The sequence below is a fragment of the Akebia trifoliata genome, chromosome 10 (assembly GCF_017979445.1).
Source record: "Akebia trifoliata isolate Shusen 1 chromosome 10, ASM1797944v1, whole genome shotgun sequence".
NCBI classification, from domain to species: domain Eukaryota; kingdom Viridiplantae; phylum Streptophyta; class Magnoliopsida; order Ranunculales; family Lardizabalaceae; genus Akebia; species Akebia trifoliata.
In genome coordinates this window covers 26,916,760-26,933,430 of record NC_141384.1, presented here as the reverse complement: position 1 = coordinate 26,933,430, position 16,671 = coordinate 26,916,760, and the positions used below count along the sequence as shown (strand labels likewise).

The following is a 16,671-nucleotide window of genomic DNA, read 5'->3' as shown; positions in this document are numbered from 1 at the left end:
ATAGCTCAGAATCATGGTTATCAGCCCAGACCATCCTAAATTCAGGCCATTCAAAGCTGAAGCCGATGTCCAAATTAGCATCAACTGGCCATATATATTGAGCTTCAATCAAAATCAAAACAAATAAATATGTACACATAATTTCACAACGTATTTTAAACAGAAAATTGATCCTTACCCTCCCCAGGCATACGGAATTTATTATACAATATTTATAATCATAAACGGGCCTCAAATATATAAAGCCTAACCAAAAGTATTTTGACACCGTATACCTATCCCTAACATAGAAACTCTTGTCCATCCGAATGGATACAAATGAAAATAAACTCATGGAAATGGGAAGTGAGTACATTTCCAATTGGATCCATGGAGTAAACTAAATCATTCAGCATTCACATGAGCAGCGGATGCCTCCATCATGCCATTACGTATCTGATCACCAATATCTCTGACATGACCAGGTCCATGGGGTAGGAACACAGTTGTGTTCTTTGATGAGTTTCCAAGGTCTTTGATCGTGTCAAAGTACTGAGTGATCATGATCAGGTCCATCACCTCCTTCGCTGAGGTTCCCTCCACTTTATGAGAAAAGTTCAAGATGTTCTCCCTTAAACCATCAGTGATTGCCTGCCTCTGCCTGGCCACGCCAACCCCACCAAGGTACTTGGACTCTGCCTCAGCTTCGGCTCTCTTCACTAGAAGTATCTTTTCTGCTTCCCCTTTGTACACACTAGCAAGTTGAAGCCTTTGGGCTGCAACATAACATAGAAATCCTTAGTTAACTACGGACTCGGCTTCAACTATTGAACAGGTGAAGCGAAAATCAAGGAAAATCGGGACGGCATCCTTACTTAGCATGTCCTATTTGAAGATGATACAATCTATGATCCATTTTTTTTTTTATAGATCAAGAAATAAATTAGAATAAAACGAAGGAGGACGAGAGGCCAAACTTCGAAAGAGCTACAACCCGAAGGATCGCACCAGGACTTACAAAGTGAGTCCCATCAAAAAAGAAAATCCTCAAAAAATACACATCTAAAATCTGGATACAATTTCGACCAATAAAAGATAAAACCTAAAATATTAATTATGATCTCTTGAATCAAGTGAGCTATCCCCTCAAACGCTCTCAAATTCCTTTTTTACCAAATACCCCAACAAACCGCAAAAGGGATAATGCACCAAAGCATCATCCCTTTGTGCCTCGATAATTTGATTTTCTAACAATGGAATAGTGACGGTCATAATATAAAAAAGAATAGTAACAATTAGGGAAGCATCTAGAGACATGAAAAAGAGAGAATGACTCCAAAATTCAGATGCTAAAGGACAGTGAATAATCTTGACCAAACTGCTTCAAAATAGCACTTTTGAAATTGTTCCTATTAAGTAAAGGATTCAGCCTCGATTGGGTGATGCATAAGCCTCTTATAAGCCACTGGTGATTTTTAAAACACCGGAGTATCCAACCATTTGCCAGATAGAGTGCCATGGATACAATTCCCACTTACAAATATTATTTACAACCTTCTCTCGAATGAAATTATTGATCTAAAAACAAAAATAATTGTAACTGCAAACAGTTTTTATTAAAACGTGTAGGTGATATATCATTAGTCATCCGTAGTGGCCAAGAAGATTAATTGGAAACTTAAATGTTAAAGTTGCAGTCCTTCCATCATTATTAGTCCCCACCCCCTTTGGAAGTAGGACTTGTCCCTCAGGATACTCCCAGACACCACAAACTGTTGTCTTGTTATAATCGTGGGCAGGAAAGAAGAAAATTTTCCTTATTTAAATTCCACTAATGCCCTCACTGAAGTCAATCATGAGTATGGTTAAACTAGCAGGTTGGTAATGTTTGAGTCGTAATACCACAGACAAGGGATTAATATCACCCACTTATCTAGAACAAAAAGAGTGCATGGTTTAACCCTTCTAATTGGCAAATGTAAACTAGAACATTCATATCTGAAGTTTGACGAGGAAACTGTAAGACTGCTGCTTATAGGAGACGCATTCAAAACATGACACACAAATAGAAAAGGGAAAGGCTTGCACCTGCATTTATCTCATTCATTGCTTTGCGCACTGAGGCATCTGGTATGATGTCAACCATCAGTATGTGCTCAATGCTATATCCGTATCCTTGCATCACCTGATCCATGTTTATGACATATTATAGACCGATCAATGTCCAAAATACAGGTTACGGGAATGCCCACAAGGCTGCAACAACTTAAATAAATTTCAGCACGAAAAGCAAAAAAAATAAATAAATAAATAATCCAAAAGGCAAACAGAATACATATTTCTTTGATATTTGATGAGTCAAAGCCTACCAATAATCCAATGACAGGCAGAGAAATAAACCAAACGAATAAAAGAAAGGAGTTTGGACAGAAGCATACAGCAAATTCAATGCAAAGAGAAAAATAGTGTATCACATCTCATACCCACTTTACATTCATGTCATATAATACTATATATACATATGTATTTAATGTGGAAGTAGAAACTTAAGAGAATCAAAATGTAATCTGGAGGGAGGGGTATGTGAAGAGTATTATCTGAAATTCAAGGAAAATAAAGGGAAAAAGTTACCAGCTTTTAAATACCTCTTCTCTTTCTGTAATACAAACTTTTCCGAGAACTCCAAACCATTTTTTAACTCATCCTAAACTTCTCCAAGTCCCCTAAAATCCAAAAATACATCCAACTAAGAAATCTCTTTTTCTTCTTGTTATAAAAAATAGTGTCTCATTCATTCAAGTTACTAACTTAATGATAAATACAAAGAGGGTAGGTTTCTTTCTTCTCCTACAATGTTCATCTCTCTTCTTCTGATTATTTCTTGCTTTATCTGATGCCTCATACCTCAGTAGAGCATAATCAAGATCTTAGACCATTACAGTGTAAGAAACGGTTCATAAAGAGACCTCTTTTGACTTTTTTTTTTAACCCTACCATTCAACAAGAAAGTTTTGGGTATCTAAAATCAAGAAAGTGCACTTTGGACAACAAATGATAAGTGCATGGAAAGAAATGGCCCATTTATGTTGTATAAAAGAGCCTTTTTTGTCAATTTTATTTTAAATAGGTAGCCATTTTTTATCTTTTTGAGAAGACAACTCCCATGAAAATTTGCCCCATCCCTTGGTAAACCCATACCATAAAATCAGCCTAATCAGTGACTCCTTGCCATTGGATTTAAGTATGGATCCAGGCTCTTGATTGGAAAATAACGATTACTGATCAGGATGATATCAAGACATGGACTGATAACTGGTAGCCTCAGCATGCCTGAAAAAGTGCATCACGTGGAAAGATTAGGCCTTTCACACACTTGCACTTGAGAGGGTGGAAGCTGCACTAAAGCTACCGCATAATAAGCATAAGGAATTGAATGAACGGCACAAACTATTAAACGATTCCCACAAAATGTGGAACAATTATCTTTAAAAAAAAATCCAATCTCGAAGCACATAGGACTTATGCGATGCAAGATGTAAGATTTTATCCTCAATGTTTAAGCCTCAATTGGTCTATACGAGGATTATGCCTCACTCTATTGAGGCATAAGATTCGAGGCAGAGAGACAAGTGAGGCTTGAGCTGACAGTACATTCGCATACATGGGCCAAACATATCAAAATGTCACTTTAATTTTTCATATTCTTTTTTTTTTTTTTCCAAAGATATCCCTCCCATTTCTTCAACCCTGAAAAAAATAATTAAAACCATCTTCTTCCTTTCATCCATACAAATAAATCTACATGTTCTAGGTAGTGCTATATAGACATGTCTCGAAGTGACTAATTTTTAGCATGAGTGGCGATGCCAAAAATGCTGGAGTGCTAAACTTCTAAAAACTTGAGCTTTATGTGAGAAGGACAAAAATTCTTAAAGAGTAAAACCAAGTGAGGGACACTACCATAAGTAATCTATATATTACTGAATTAAATTTTATAAATATAAATATGATACATGGGCAAATAACAAAAGCCTTCAAATGATAAAATGAGAAGTTTTTCTGCTTAATGGACATCATATAATAAATGGCTAGTGTACTAAAATTCTACCTCAAGATAAGTAATTTTTACAATAAATAATAATAAGGGAGACCTCCTAACTTCTTTTCTTATTTATTTCTATAATTCTTTCATTTATTTAAATTTTATATTTTTAAAGATTTTTTCATAGCTTTTTCCATAGAAATTTGAGGCTTACGCCTTGCCTTAGGGGCGCAAAAGGCCTCACGCTTTTGAAACATTATGTGAAACACATTGAACAATTACTAACACTTTGATATATATATATATATATATATATACACACACACACTAGCGGATGCCCGTGCCTACAGCACGTGTGTGACACGTGCACATATTCTTACACATTGAAAATTTAATTAATCGATAAAATATAAAATCAAACAATGACATTGAAAAAACACTGCCCTCTAGATTCAATGGAAAATAATTTTTTGGTCTTTAACGAAGTTTAGGAGTTACTCTTTTCATAAATATTTCAAAATGGTGGCTAATGTTAAAAAAATTACCAGTTAAGATGGCCTAATGTTCACTTTAAAAAAAAATAAATTAATTAATATATAATTATTAAATTATCACATGTATGCTTGAGATAAAAAAATCTCTGACAATTACAAAAAAAAAATTCACAGACAATCACACTCACATATAAAAATCACAACCCACCTCTTCCCCAAATAAAAATAAAATGAGAGAGAGAGTGTGTGTTAAGCCTAAGACCTTTCCACCCTCCTGCAGTTTTCATGTGGTCATTTTTTGAAAAAAATAGTTTGGGACTTTCAATAATGGAGATGATGGTTTAAGAGAAATGGAGGGTGGGGTGGTTTCAGGTAGTTAGTTGGTTTCAGGTAGTTTTTCGTTTGAGTAGGAAACAATATCCACCTTAGGATCTTCCCAAATAGATCTAACACCGTAGATTATGTTTATGTTTCAACAATGGAGTGATGGTTTAAGAGAAATGGAGGGTGGGGTGATTTCAGGTAGTTGGTTGGTTTTAGACAGTTTCTTTTTTATTTGAGTAGGAAACCATATCCACCTTAGGAGAAATGGAGATGATGATTTAAGAGACATGGAGGATGGGGTGGTTTCAGGTAGTTAGTTGGTTTTAGATAGTTTTTTTATTTGTTTGAGTAGGAACCAATATCCACCTTAGGATCTTCCCAAATAGATCTAACACCGTAGATATGTTTATGACTGGGACAAAAACCCTGTTTTGTATAATAGATACATGCATTGACATACCTTTTCAAGCTCCTCTAATACAGCTTTAGCAACATCACCCTTTTGTTCGAAGAGCTCATCCAATGTCATTCTTGGAACATGAGCTCGCACCACTGAGATGAAAATGCAGAAACATTTAACAATAGGGAGAAATACAGGAGAAAAGAAATACAATATATATTGCATGATAAGGCAACACATTCCCCAAACATAGTGGAAATATACCATCAAACACATATGACTGAATCTGTTCTTTGGGGTTTTGCAACTCATAGAACGCATCATCAGCACTTTCTTTGATTACTCTATATTGAATGGAACAAATCAGTTGCACAAAGACATTATCCTGTAGAACACAATGCAGTTGGTTATATAAACGGATACTACTAATTAATCCAAGAGACAAAGTAAAGAATTATTTGAGAGATATTGAGTTCCACAATGAATTATTTGATTCTTACATCCCAAATAATTTCCATTATACATCAGAACAATCATTTATGATATTTATTGATTCCTAATAGCAAATTCATCATTTTATCTTTAACTTTAGCAATGAAGTCTGGTCATTTGATATGGAATGCTTATTTTAAAATTAAAATAAAGAAATAATAAAAAATATCAAGGTATTTTGTCTCATGCTTTGATAAATCCAAACGAAATTGTCATATCCTCTATGCAAAGAACAAAAAACGAGGAGGGCAAACTGGTTCAATTTGTAGGGTGATAAAAGTGCCATCTTTTTATTTCAATAGGTTGATGGGTTTTTCCACTTATCTGGGGTGTTTTTAGTGTTTCCTTTCACTAGTTTATGAGAAACAAAAGGGGGTCCTAGGATGGTTGTTATTGTTCATAAAAGGAGGTTTCTCTAAAATGGGGTTTTCTCTTTGGTAGAAAGTGTGAGAAAGCATTGAGTCTCTATGAGTATTTTTCTTCTCTTGTAAAATCTAGAAGTCCAAGGTTCTTGAAGTGATCTTCACATTGTTATTACGGGTTTCTGACAATGGGAGTGAGATCAAGATTTCTTGTTTGGGTTCTTGGGTGTAGAGATTTGGTGGGTTTCACCGGAGTTTTGGAGGTAAGTATAGGCCTCAATACTTGTAATTTCTTCCTTGAGTAGTGGATTTCTACTTACTGACTTGACCATAGATGTAAATCTTTTGTTGTAGGTTAAGCATGTAAATCTTTTGTTGCGATTGTGTCATTTTCTCTACTTTCTTTATTGTTTCTTTCATTTGCTTTGCAACACATCCTTGGGGTTTGGTTGTTGGAATTAGTTCATTTATTGTTAGACGAGTTAATTTTAATAATTGGGTTTCCGTGTGTGTCTTGAGATTTGGCCACAACACAATTAATCACCAAAATAATCAAAAGATACCAAGAAAAACAATTCGATAAGAATGGTTCCAATGAATCCATTGAAAGACATAAAAATCTCGTAGAGAATAGAGATGGAAATCATTATAATTTGCTCGTTCTTGAAAATATTTCACACCCTAATTCAATGAACATATACTAGATCTAGGAATGAATCGACAAACTCCTCTTATCTTATGTCAAAATTTGTCTCTTTTGTGGTTGCAGAAGGATACCATCTTTTTTTTTTATCTATATCCGAATCAAATTGTAGACATCATAGAGGAATGAGAATTATAATTAGTTCTGTGGAATGTGTATAATGGCCTTATAAATCCAAGTCCTGAGTAATTCGTTTAGGATTAAAAAGAATTTAAGATTTTTTTTTGGTTTGTGGGTGGGGGGCTGAGGAACTGTGGTATCTGGCCCTCTCTCGACTAATCTCCGTGGCCCCTAAGGGGAATTGAAACCCAAGACCTCTGCTTCCTGAGGTGTGGTGTTAGCCATCTCACCAACCCTTGGGGTTTAAAAGGCTAAGGTTTCATTGATTCTTATGGAACTAATTCATTGAAATTAGATCCAATAAAATGGAAAAATCATTAATCTCCAAAATAATCAAATGGGTAATTTCCCATGAGGAACTACTTTACCAAATTCCAAGTTCATTGGTTTTAATAAATAATATAATCATATAGATTAATCGTGTACTTGTAAGTTTTAATGGTTAAATCTTATTAACCCATTAAAATAAAGAGACCCATTCGACGAAAATTGCGAAAATCAAAAATGAAAAACCGAGCTTATGATCCAGGGGAGAGAGAGAGAGAGAGAGAATCTTACTTTGGTTTTGGTTTCGATGCGGACATCGAGAGAGGAGATCCTAGTGGAGAGAACACCAGCTAGAAATTCACCTTCAAAGGGATTGAAGAAATGGAAACCTGGTGCTGCTATTTTCTCGAATCGTCCCCATTTCTCCACCACTCCCACACTTGCTTGATCTACGCACCCACAAAACACACAAAACGCATTCCCCATCTCTCTCTCTCTCTCTCTCTCTCTCTCTGAACAATTAAAATCTGAGATTTGTTACTTGTTAGAGACCCACACCACGGCAATTTTCTTTTATTTTCTCTTCTTTTTTGGTGGAGAACGAAAGAATGAAAAGCGGGCGCGTAATGCAAAAATGCACAATACCAGTCTTCGCCCTTCCCCCTCCACCAACTCATGATTTCAAAACTCGCCCGAGGCCGAGATGTATCGCCCCGACTCATCTCAATATTAAGTCAATTTTATGGACTAGATTTAAAATCCTGCATTCATTTTTCTCTTTTTTTTTAAACATATCAGAGAATTGGTCCAAGAAAACTCAGTATCTAATACGGAGGGGATAAGACGAGAAACCTAATTTTAAAATCTCGCCCCGACTCATCTCAATATTAAGTCAATTTTATGGATTAGATTTATTTATTTATTTATTATTTTTTTTTTTAATGAAATGTCTCAAATGTATCAGAAAATTGGTCCAAGAAGACTCAATATCTGACATGGACAGGATAAGACGAGAAACCTAGTTTTAAAATCATGCCAACAAATCTATTATTTTGAGCTTTATGTAAGGTTCCCAATGTTGGGCCTTGTAAGTGTCCAATCCAACTAGATAGAACTAGGAAATGCCGAATGCCAAATGTCGTGCAGGACAAGACATAGGAGGAGACATTTGGGTTTGATTTTTCTTTTATAATCTCAATCAAACTTAGCTTATAATAATCCAATTCTTACGTTTAATATACATTTATTTATCTTTCTTTACTATTATAATTAGGGGTGCACATTGGATTGGATAAATCCGAGAACCGAATCAATCTGAGTCTTTTGGATTGGATTGGTTTGGATTGAACATGATTTGATTTTGGTGCGGATTGTTTAAAAAAAATCTGATTGATTTTGTTCAGTTTCAGATTAGGGGTATAATAGAACTGAACCAATCCGAGAATCGAATCAATTTTTATATCTATTATAATATATTTATTTATTTATTTATTTAAAAATTAAATCATTTCTTTGTTTCGTTCTTTATTCTTTATTCCTCTCTTCTTCAAGTTTAAAGAAAATCTAGTCGTCGTTCATCTCCCTCACTCACCTTGTCAAAAAATGAAGAGGTAACATCTCTCTCTCTCTCTCTCTCACACACACACACACACACAACTGTGTTAGTGTGTTAAAGGTAACTTATTAAAATCTTCAACTTCATCTCTTTTATTTTTTTCTAACAAAAATTGATAAAAAAATATGCCCCTTACTTTTAATCACAGAGCAACAAGCAACATTTGGTTTCGACTTTGAACAAGCAACAAACAACATTTGATTTTAAGAATGACTTTGATCTTCAATCATCCCTTACAAAATAAGTGTTAAATGATTTTTATTTTCTAATTTTTTCATGATTTTTATTTTTAATGTATTATGCATGATGTTTTATTTATGTTGAAATAATAAGTATGTTGATGTTTTGTTTATGTGTGTTATGTACTATGCGTGATGTTTTATTTAATATTTATTTTGCTTGGTTTTAAGTTTTAAGTTTTAACTATTTTAATTTTACTATTGAAAATAATAAGTATGAGAATCGATCCAAACCAAGATAGGTTTAGATTTGTTCGGTTATATAAGGTAATTGGATTGGTTCGATTCCAAATTTGTAGAACCGATCATGTTTGATTCGATTTTAATTTTGTCAAAATCCGAAACCATGTGCACCCCTAATTATAATGGGAGAGTGAGGAGTAGAAGTAGCTATACACTAAATATTGTATCTTACAAATGCCCCCATCTTTATAATAAAAGTCCATGTAATCATGGTTTTAAAACTTGTTCAAGATTGAGTATTGTCCAAGTCGTCTCAGTATTAAGTTAATTTTTTGGACGAGATTTAAATCTCACATTCATTTTTCTCATTTTTGAATGAAATGTCTCAAATGCATCAGAAAATTAGTCCAAGACGAGTATCTAGCATGGACGGGACAAGCCAAGACGGAAACCATATTTTAAAATCATGCTAACAAATCTATTCTTTTGGTATTTCTATAAGGTCCCCAATGTTGGACCTTTTAAGTGTCCAACCCAATTGGACAAGACTAGGAAATGCCGAATGCCGGTGCTGGACAGGACACAGGAAGAGACATTAGGGTTTGGTTTTACTTTTATAATCTCAATCAATCTTAGCTTATAATAATCCAATTCTTACGTTTAATTTACATTTCTTTACTATTATAATGGGAGAGTGCGGAGTAAAAGTAGCTCTTCACTAAATTTTGGATCCCACAAATGCCCTCGTCTTTATAATAAAAGTCAATATAATCATGATTTCAAAACTCGTTCAAGATTGAGACGTATCACCTGAGTCGTATCAATATCATATATGGACGAGACAAACGGATAAGTCAATTTTTTAGATGAGATTTATAACCCCACGTTAATTTTTTATTTATTTTTTAACAAGACATCTCAAACTTATCAAAAAACTCATCCGAGACAACTTGGTATCTGGCATGGACAAGACGAGATGCGAAACCGAGTTTTAAAACCATGAATATAATCGCACACCAGTTAATTTTCAAAATATCTTTTTACAATGTAACCGTTTAATCAATGTTTTAGATTATAGTTAATCTCTTTTGATACATGTTTGCCCATGCCATGATGCCACCTTCTACTAAAAATAAGATAATTTAGACATAATTCGATTCTTACGTTTTATTTAAGAGTTTTAATATTTATAAATGGGTCAAGATCCCCTGAGTCTTAAGAATGACTCATGAAAAAAACATATGATCTCAACCCTGTATTTCTCTTATGAGTCATTCTTAGGAGTCAATCGATCCCAACCCTTTATAAATAGGTCAGAATCCCATGGGTCATGAAAAATGACTCCTGAAAAAAAAAAAACACACACACACACACACACACAAACACAAACACATGATCCCAACTGTTTAAACACAAAATTCAATGGTTGAGATTTATCCTAAAGATAAGTATTTATAGATTTGTGTTATCAAGATCAGCATACATCTCAACTATTGGATTTGTTATCTTACTTGGTGGGATCACGTGTTTTGTCTTGACTGAACAGATCCCAACCCTTATAAAAATAAGATGATTTTAGATACCTCAATACTCGAGATACCCCCCATGTTTTCATACTAATGACATGTCATTTGACTTCAATCTTCTCCAATAGACAAACAAAAATGACCTAAACACACTCTTCTTCAACTCAAAAATCAAAATCCCTAGATTTCTCTTCCCAAAAATCAGTGATCTTGAAATTTTGTATTATATTTTTATTTATTCAACCTTATCTTCAATCCATCATTTTTAACCTAACATTAGTCATTTTTGAAAAATTCTAGATTTTTTATCCAAAATTTTAAAACACTTATTTGAAATTTTTACTCAAAATCAATTGTCTTCAATCTCTATGGAAAAAAAAAAGTTATTTTTAATCTATTGAGCTTTTTATCTTCGGTCCATAAACTTTTCTACCAAAAAATCTATCCTTTACTACTTCCCCAATAATTCTATCTTGCCCTGAGGTTTAAAGGTTGAAGTTAGTAGAATCTTAAGGTGAAGATGAAGGTAAATATTTTTTTAAAAGAAAACTCAAGATTTTTGTACTATTGGTTGAAGATGAGATCATTTAAGTCATTTTTGTTAGTCTATTAGAGTTGACTACGATCGAGTGAAGTCTTTTATGCCACGGCACATCTCATATATTCACCAAAAGGTTGAGGGATATGGCTTTATCAACCTAAAATTTTCTCTTATAATCAAAATGAGGAATCATTTAAAATTAGAAACAAAAGTAAGATTGTTGCTTTTTTATTAGGGATTCAATTTCTTGCAGTTTTTTGCAAAGAAATGACCAATAGTAAAGGATATCGCTCGATGTTTCAAGTGGAATGGCTCCTTATAAAAAAAGATTTGTTTCATCAAACCTCATTTGAGATTAGAGAATTTTTAAATTTAAATTATATCTTATGAAATAAGTTTCAAAGTGTTTTATAGTTAAAAGAGATTAAAATTTTCAGAAACTAGTTTTCATAAATTTAGGTCAGCGATACTCATCCTTCTCGGGGGTTGACAATGGCTGGGTTTTGGCTCAGCATGGACCGAGTTTGCCTATTGTAACTGACTCATTTAGCTATCGACTGGACTGGGCTCACTCTTGGAAACTAGGGTCAAATATGCAGTCCAATACATAATTAGACCCAAATACACAGCGGACTTAGACCTAGCCAATTTATTAATCAGCCCAGCCTGTACAAGCCATTACACGGGCCAAGTTTGGATTAGGATTTTGTGGCCAGATTAGAACCAAACCATATCCGGTCTGGTCAATTGAAAACCCTGTGCAGCTATGCTTCTCTTGTTAGTATAGATAAATAGTAATCAGAAACACTCTTGGATTAGGGCTTTTTCTCTGTGTACTTTATTTGGAAAAGCCCATGCATTAGAACAAGCCCAATTATGAGTTTTTGGTCAATATTTATGGGATAAGCATCCCAACAAAATTTTCCTGTTATGATCAAAACTTATTCTTTAAGCATAGCAACCAATTTCTGATGACGTTCGATATAATTAGGGAAAGATTTTTATAAAAAAAAAAATTGCAAAAAAATAGATGCATTAAGGAGTTAAATGTTTCAAGTTCAGGCAAATTTAGTCGATTAGAGTTTTTTTTTTTTTTTATAGAAAAATTGATTTATCGGCAATGAATTAATAAGGTGACCTCTTATTTGCCAAAATTTTCCAAATATTCAGAAAAGTTTGAAGAATTATGCGAGTGTTGTTAAGAAGCTTCGAATTTATGGATGATGGGCTAGTTTTCTTGACTAAAATAAACCTCGAACTCTGCTCAAATGGCCATTATTATTGCAGAAGGTTTTCTCTTTTTTCCCCTACTATTATATGAAATGCTTTACAAGGTAAAAGATACAATCCAGGTGTGGGAGTTCTACAGCCTTAACAGAGTATTATGATTACTCATGGTTCATTCACTGTTCTAACAAGCTAATGAAATTAGTGAGTATAGAGAACCCACATTTGCAGCATTTCAAGCTCAACTCACAAAACAGAGCTAAGAAAGTTGAGTTAGAATTTACTTACTGAAACTAAATGTTGGAAACAAATCTGAATTCCTCTAAAGATTGGAGAATTCTATGTTGCTGCTTGTGATGAATATGAAAGAAAAGAGGAACAATCCGTCAAAAGGAAACTTCAATCATCGGGAGGGAAATCTTCGTCTGAGCCACTTTCTAGGAATGAACCAAGTGATTTCCGCAGAATGTTGAAACACTTGTCGTCCTGTGTTTCCAAAAAGTATTTTAGTTATAAATCTCTTTGGAGGAATAAAAAGAGGAAAAACAACTTAAAAATGTACTTAATGCTATGGTAGGGCCATCTTACCTGCTTCTTCTTTTTTAAAGAATCTTCTGCAGCAGCAATTTTATCTGCACAAGCCCTCTCTAGTTCTGAAAGCATAGTCTTTTCTCTCTTACCTGAAGACAGAACAAGTTTCCAGATTGAGTTATTGGTGTAAGTCTGTTTAGAATGCAAAAACAAATGGGAAAGAGTAATGAATCTCACGTTGTTGTTCGTAGCGGATGAACAACTTGTCTTTTTCATCTTCAAATTTGGAAAATATGTCTAAGAAAGCACAACCACAAGATATTAGTACACTGAAGCAATGTACTAAAAGAATGTTTGAAACTTGCATGCTCCATGGCTCCATCAGTGTTCAATATTTAAACCAAGACACAATTTGGTTTTATCTATCTCGAAATGGTACTGATATTAGTATTTTAGTTGCTCCATTAATCCTACTGAGCCTATAGTCGTATTAAGCTTCATATAAATGTGGCACTGACTAGGTGAGTTGGTGTGGGATGAGTTGCACAATGAAACTGAGATTACATGTAAGTAGAAATTTAGCTCAGAAAATGTAGCCATTCTTCTTAAAAAAATGGCTGATGATGACAGTATGACTGATTCACTTTGAGAACTTGGTTTTTTTTTTTTTAGAAATTTAGAAAAAAGGAGAGAAGGGAGGTTAAGATGACCAACCTGAAAAGATACAAGAAACCTAGGACCACCCACAATGAAGTTAATCACGTGACCTTGGCCCCTTGATCAAGTGGTTATATGCTATGAAAAACAATCAAGAAAACACAAAATTTACATGGTTTGGTTAAGCCTACATCCAAGGATGAGGGATGGAAGTGTTTCACTATTTTTGAGAATGGTCATAGGTGTAACTTATATGACTGTAGGTTTCCTAATTCGAAACCATCTCTTCCAAAATGACATATTTTCCTTTGTCAAACATCCCTATTAGAATTTCACTAGGTCGAGGCTCTGCCCCAAACCCCCAGGACCCCCCACCCCAAAAGGAGGCAGTCAGGCAGCTCCACATCCCCTATGACTCCCAGCTTGGGAATTTGGTGAACATTAGCCATGGGGACCTTAATTCAAGACAACTAATCTAACACCCAAAATGACTTACACAGTGATGAGGTATACAAAGTATGAAAGCAATTAAGGATTCCAGAATTCGTGTAATGTTGCATAAAAGATGAGTCATATTCTTGACCTGCATAGTACCACTAGTCAAATTGACACAGGGATATTTAACGCTGTATTAAATCTAAGAATATGGTGTTTATAGTGGTTTATGGAATTGGCTGAATTGATTTTGATAAATAAAACATCCAAATCATTTAGCTGACTGCAAATGGACATACATGTTAGCTATTTTGATTTTTTTCTCTGATGTTGGTGACAGAATTTTCTTCCATTTTGTTTATTCAGTTTCAGTGAAACCACATTTCTACTTCTGAAATTCTCACGTGTAGAAGTAACGGAAAATGCATAACAAAGTATATTTCATTTGCATTAGCAGTAAACGTGTAGACATGCTGTTTGCTCGAATGATACTCTACAACAGATAACCTAATTTTACAGAATACCTTTAAAGACCTGCAATTGTGCTGATTTCTCCTTGCAAAATTTCTCATAAACTGCTTGGAACTTGGCAAACTCATCCTTAAGAGAACATTCACACTGCAACTCGTGCAAGTAGACAATCAATTAAAACCAAAACTCAAACAGTACAGTTGAAACTAATATTTAGAAATCTAGGTTGAGCATTACACACCTCCTTGGAGCTTTTTGAAAGTGCCTTTACAAAACTCTGCCTGTCAGTTTAGCAACAAAGGTGAGTAAACATTATAGAACTGAGAAGTACTGAAAGAAATATAATGCTTCTTTTCTCACCTTTCCTTCTCAATTTTCGACTTAGCATCATCGAGCATAGACTTGACCTCCGAAGCAACACTGTCAACCAACCAAAATTTGCAGTCATGGATCAACTAAACCATTGATTCGAGAAAAAATGAGATCAAAACTAGTCATGATCAATCCATCATTCTTGGTTACAAATTGTTTAAGAAAATTAAATTGTAACTGTAATGGGACCTGGAAAAACAAGCAATTGATCTAGAAATGAAGGAAAACATATAAATTGACCAAAACAGTAAAAAGAAGCTTGAGATTGGGCTGTTTTGGTCCTCCAACAGTCCAACTTACAGCAAGGCATACTAAATCGAAATCAGCCATAAAAACTTATAAGTTTGGTAGAATTGTAAATAGAACGAGACAATTATAATTTTTTTTTAAGAAACTAAAACATCAAATCTTCAAGTTCTTCGAATTACAAGTTCAGATCTGATTAGAATCATTTCAAACTTAAACAAATCAACTGTTACTTTCAAATTTTGCAGGTTTTATGGAGAATCACAAGAAATCTCATCCAAACAAACGGATTTACCTCGAAATCGATTCCTCATTCTTCTTCTGACCATCTTTCTGTGCTTTTTCTCTGATCTGCTGTAGTGCTGAGATGATACCTTTTATATCACTGAAAATTCAAAATTTTCAAACGATTTTAGCCTCAGATCTTCAAGAAACAAAGCATCAGAAAGCTACAAATCGATGAAACAACAAACCTAGAGAGATCTGGATCAAAATCTTCCTCTTCTCTCATTCTTTTCTCCGAATTCAAGGATTTGGATGTCTTTTCACGTCTCTTGCTACTTCCTTTAACTGCCGACATCGTGGTCTCTCGATTGGACTTCAAAAACACTTCAGATTCGAAAAGCTTCACAAACCTGGATCCAAGGTTTCGAAAACCTAATTTGCAGGTTTGGAGCTTTTATCCTTCTCTTTCTTTGCTAGCTTACAGTTGGTGGTGTCATGAAAACGGTTACAATTGGAGACAGAGTGAGAGACCTCAGTGGCGCTCAAACGGGTTTTAAATCAAATTATGGATCCAAAACGGTTTTCACCTATTTATATTCTGTTTTTACGGAACATTAAAATACTAAAATACCCCTACTTTTGTTAGTTGGTTAACGACTTAAATTACTTAATGGACCGTAAAAGGGAGTTTTCTTTCTAAAAAAACAACTCCAATTTATTTATTAAAGATTTTTAGAGGTAAATTCGATTGCCCAAGGAATGGCCCACTAATCCTATAGGCTGATATTTGTCGCACTAATATTACATAGTAAAAAAGATATTCTTTGTAATTGGAAAGGTAATCAACGAGATTCCAACGCTGTGGACTGCAATTTTCTTAATTTTTTATCAAAATAATCCTAATTATATTATATGTAAACTTAAAGATTGGGGCATTTGTAGGATTCAAAATTTGGTGTCAAACCACTTCTACTCTACCTTCTCTCTTTATAATAGTAAAGAAGAGAGCGATTTAGACATACCCTTTCAAGTTTTAGTGAATATTCAACATATTGTTTTTGAACTTGAAAATATGTCTTTCAGATCTTGATTAGATTAATTGAAATGACCTAAATGACTTTATCTTTATTTTTAATTTAAAACATAGATTTTTCTTCCAAAAACCAGTCATCTTCAACCTTTTACCTAAAATATTTTAACCTTATCCACAATCACAATAA

The 16,671-nt window shown here is 34.1% G+C and overlaps 2 protein-coding genes across 2 annotated transcripts; both read right to left on the bottom strand.

Moving 5' to 3' along the window:
* Positions 1-74: 74 nt before the first annotated feature.
* Positions 75-7,791, bottom strand: LOC147393512 (SPFH/Band 7/PHB domain-containing membrane-associated protein family). The gene is made up of 5 exons (XM_086455830.1): positions 7,475-7,791; positions 5,504-5,624; positions 5,300-5,391; positions 2,068-2,164; positions 75-755 (listed from the first exon to the last, which is right to left on the bottom strand). The coding sequence occupies exons 1-5, from the start codon at positions 7,667-7,669 to the stop codon at positions 385-387; spliced, it is 876 nt and encodes a 291-aa protein (XP_086311956.1). The 5' UTR covers positions 7,670-7,791; the 3' UTR covers positions 75-384.
* Positions 7,792-12,468: 4,677 nt separating this feature from the next.
* Positions 12,469-15,979, bottom strand: LOC147393511 (DNA ligase-like protein). The gene is made up of 8 exons (XM_086456465.1): positions 15,700-15,979; positions 15,522-15,611; positions 14,969-15,028; positions 14,850-14,889; positions 14,662-14,755; positions 13,283-13,342; positions 13,103-13,194; positions 12,469-13,000 (listed from the first exon to the last, which is right to left on the bottom strand). The coding sequence occupies exons 1-8, from the start codon at positions 15,804-15,806 to the stop codon at positions 12,914-12,916; spliced, it is 630 nt and encodes a 209-aa protein (XP_086312591.1). The 5' UTR covers positions 15,807-15,979; the 3' UTR covers positions 12,469-12,913.
* Between the last annotated feature and the right edge of the window lie 692 nt (positions 15,980-16,671).

What these genes read in the sequence shown, in the direction of transcription:
- LOC147393512 (XM_086455830.1), bottom strand. Translation starts at nt 7,669, where the DNA reads ATGGGGAATGCGTTTTGTGTGTTTTGTGGGTGCGTAGATCAAGCAAGT. An exon ending in GCATCGAAACCAAAACCAAA is followed by an intron (nt 5,625 to 7,474) that starts GTAAGATTCTCT and finishes TGTGTTCTACAG; the next exon opens with GATAATGTCTTTGTGCAACT. An exon ending in AATGAATGAGATAAATGCAG is followed by an intron (nt 756 to 2,067) that starts GTGCAAGCCTTT and finishes GTTATGTTGCAG; the next exon opens with CCCAAAGGCTTCAACTTGCT.
- LOC147393511 (XM_086456465.1), bottom strand. Translation starts at nt 15,806, where the DNA reads ATGTCGGCAGTTAAAGGAAGTAGCAAGAGACGTGAAAAGACATCCAAA. An exon ending in TTTGATCCAGATCTCTCTAG is followed by an intron (nt 15,612 to 15,699) that starts GTTTGTTGTTTC and finishes TTGAATTTTCAG; the next exon opens with TGATATAAAAGGTATCATCT. An exon ending in CATCCGCTACGAACAACAAC is followed by an intron (nt 13,195 to 13,282) that starts GTGAGATTCATT and finishes TTCTGTCTTCAG; the next exon opens with GTAAGAGAGAAAAGACTATG.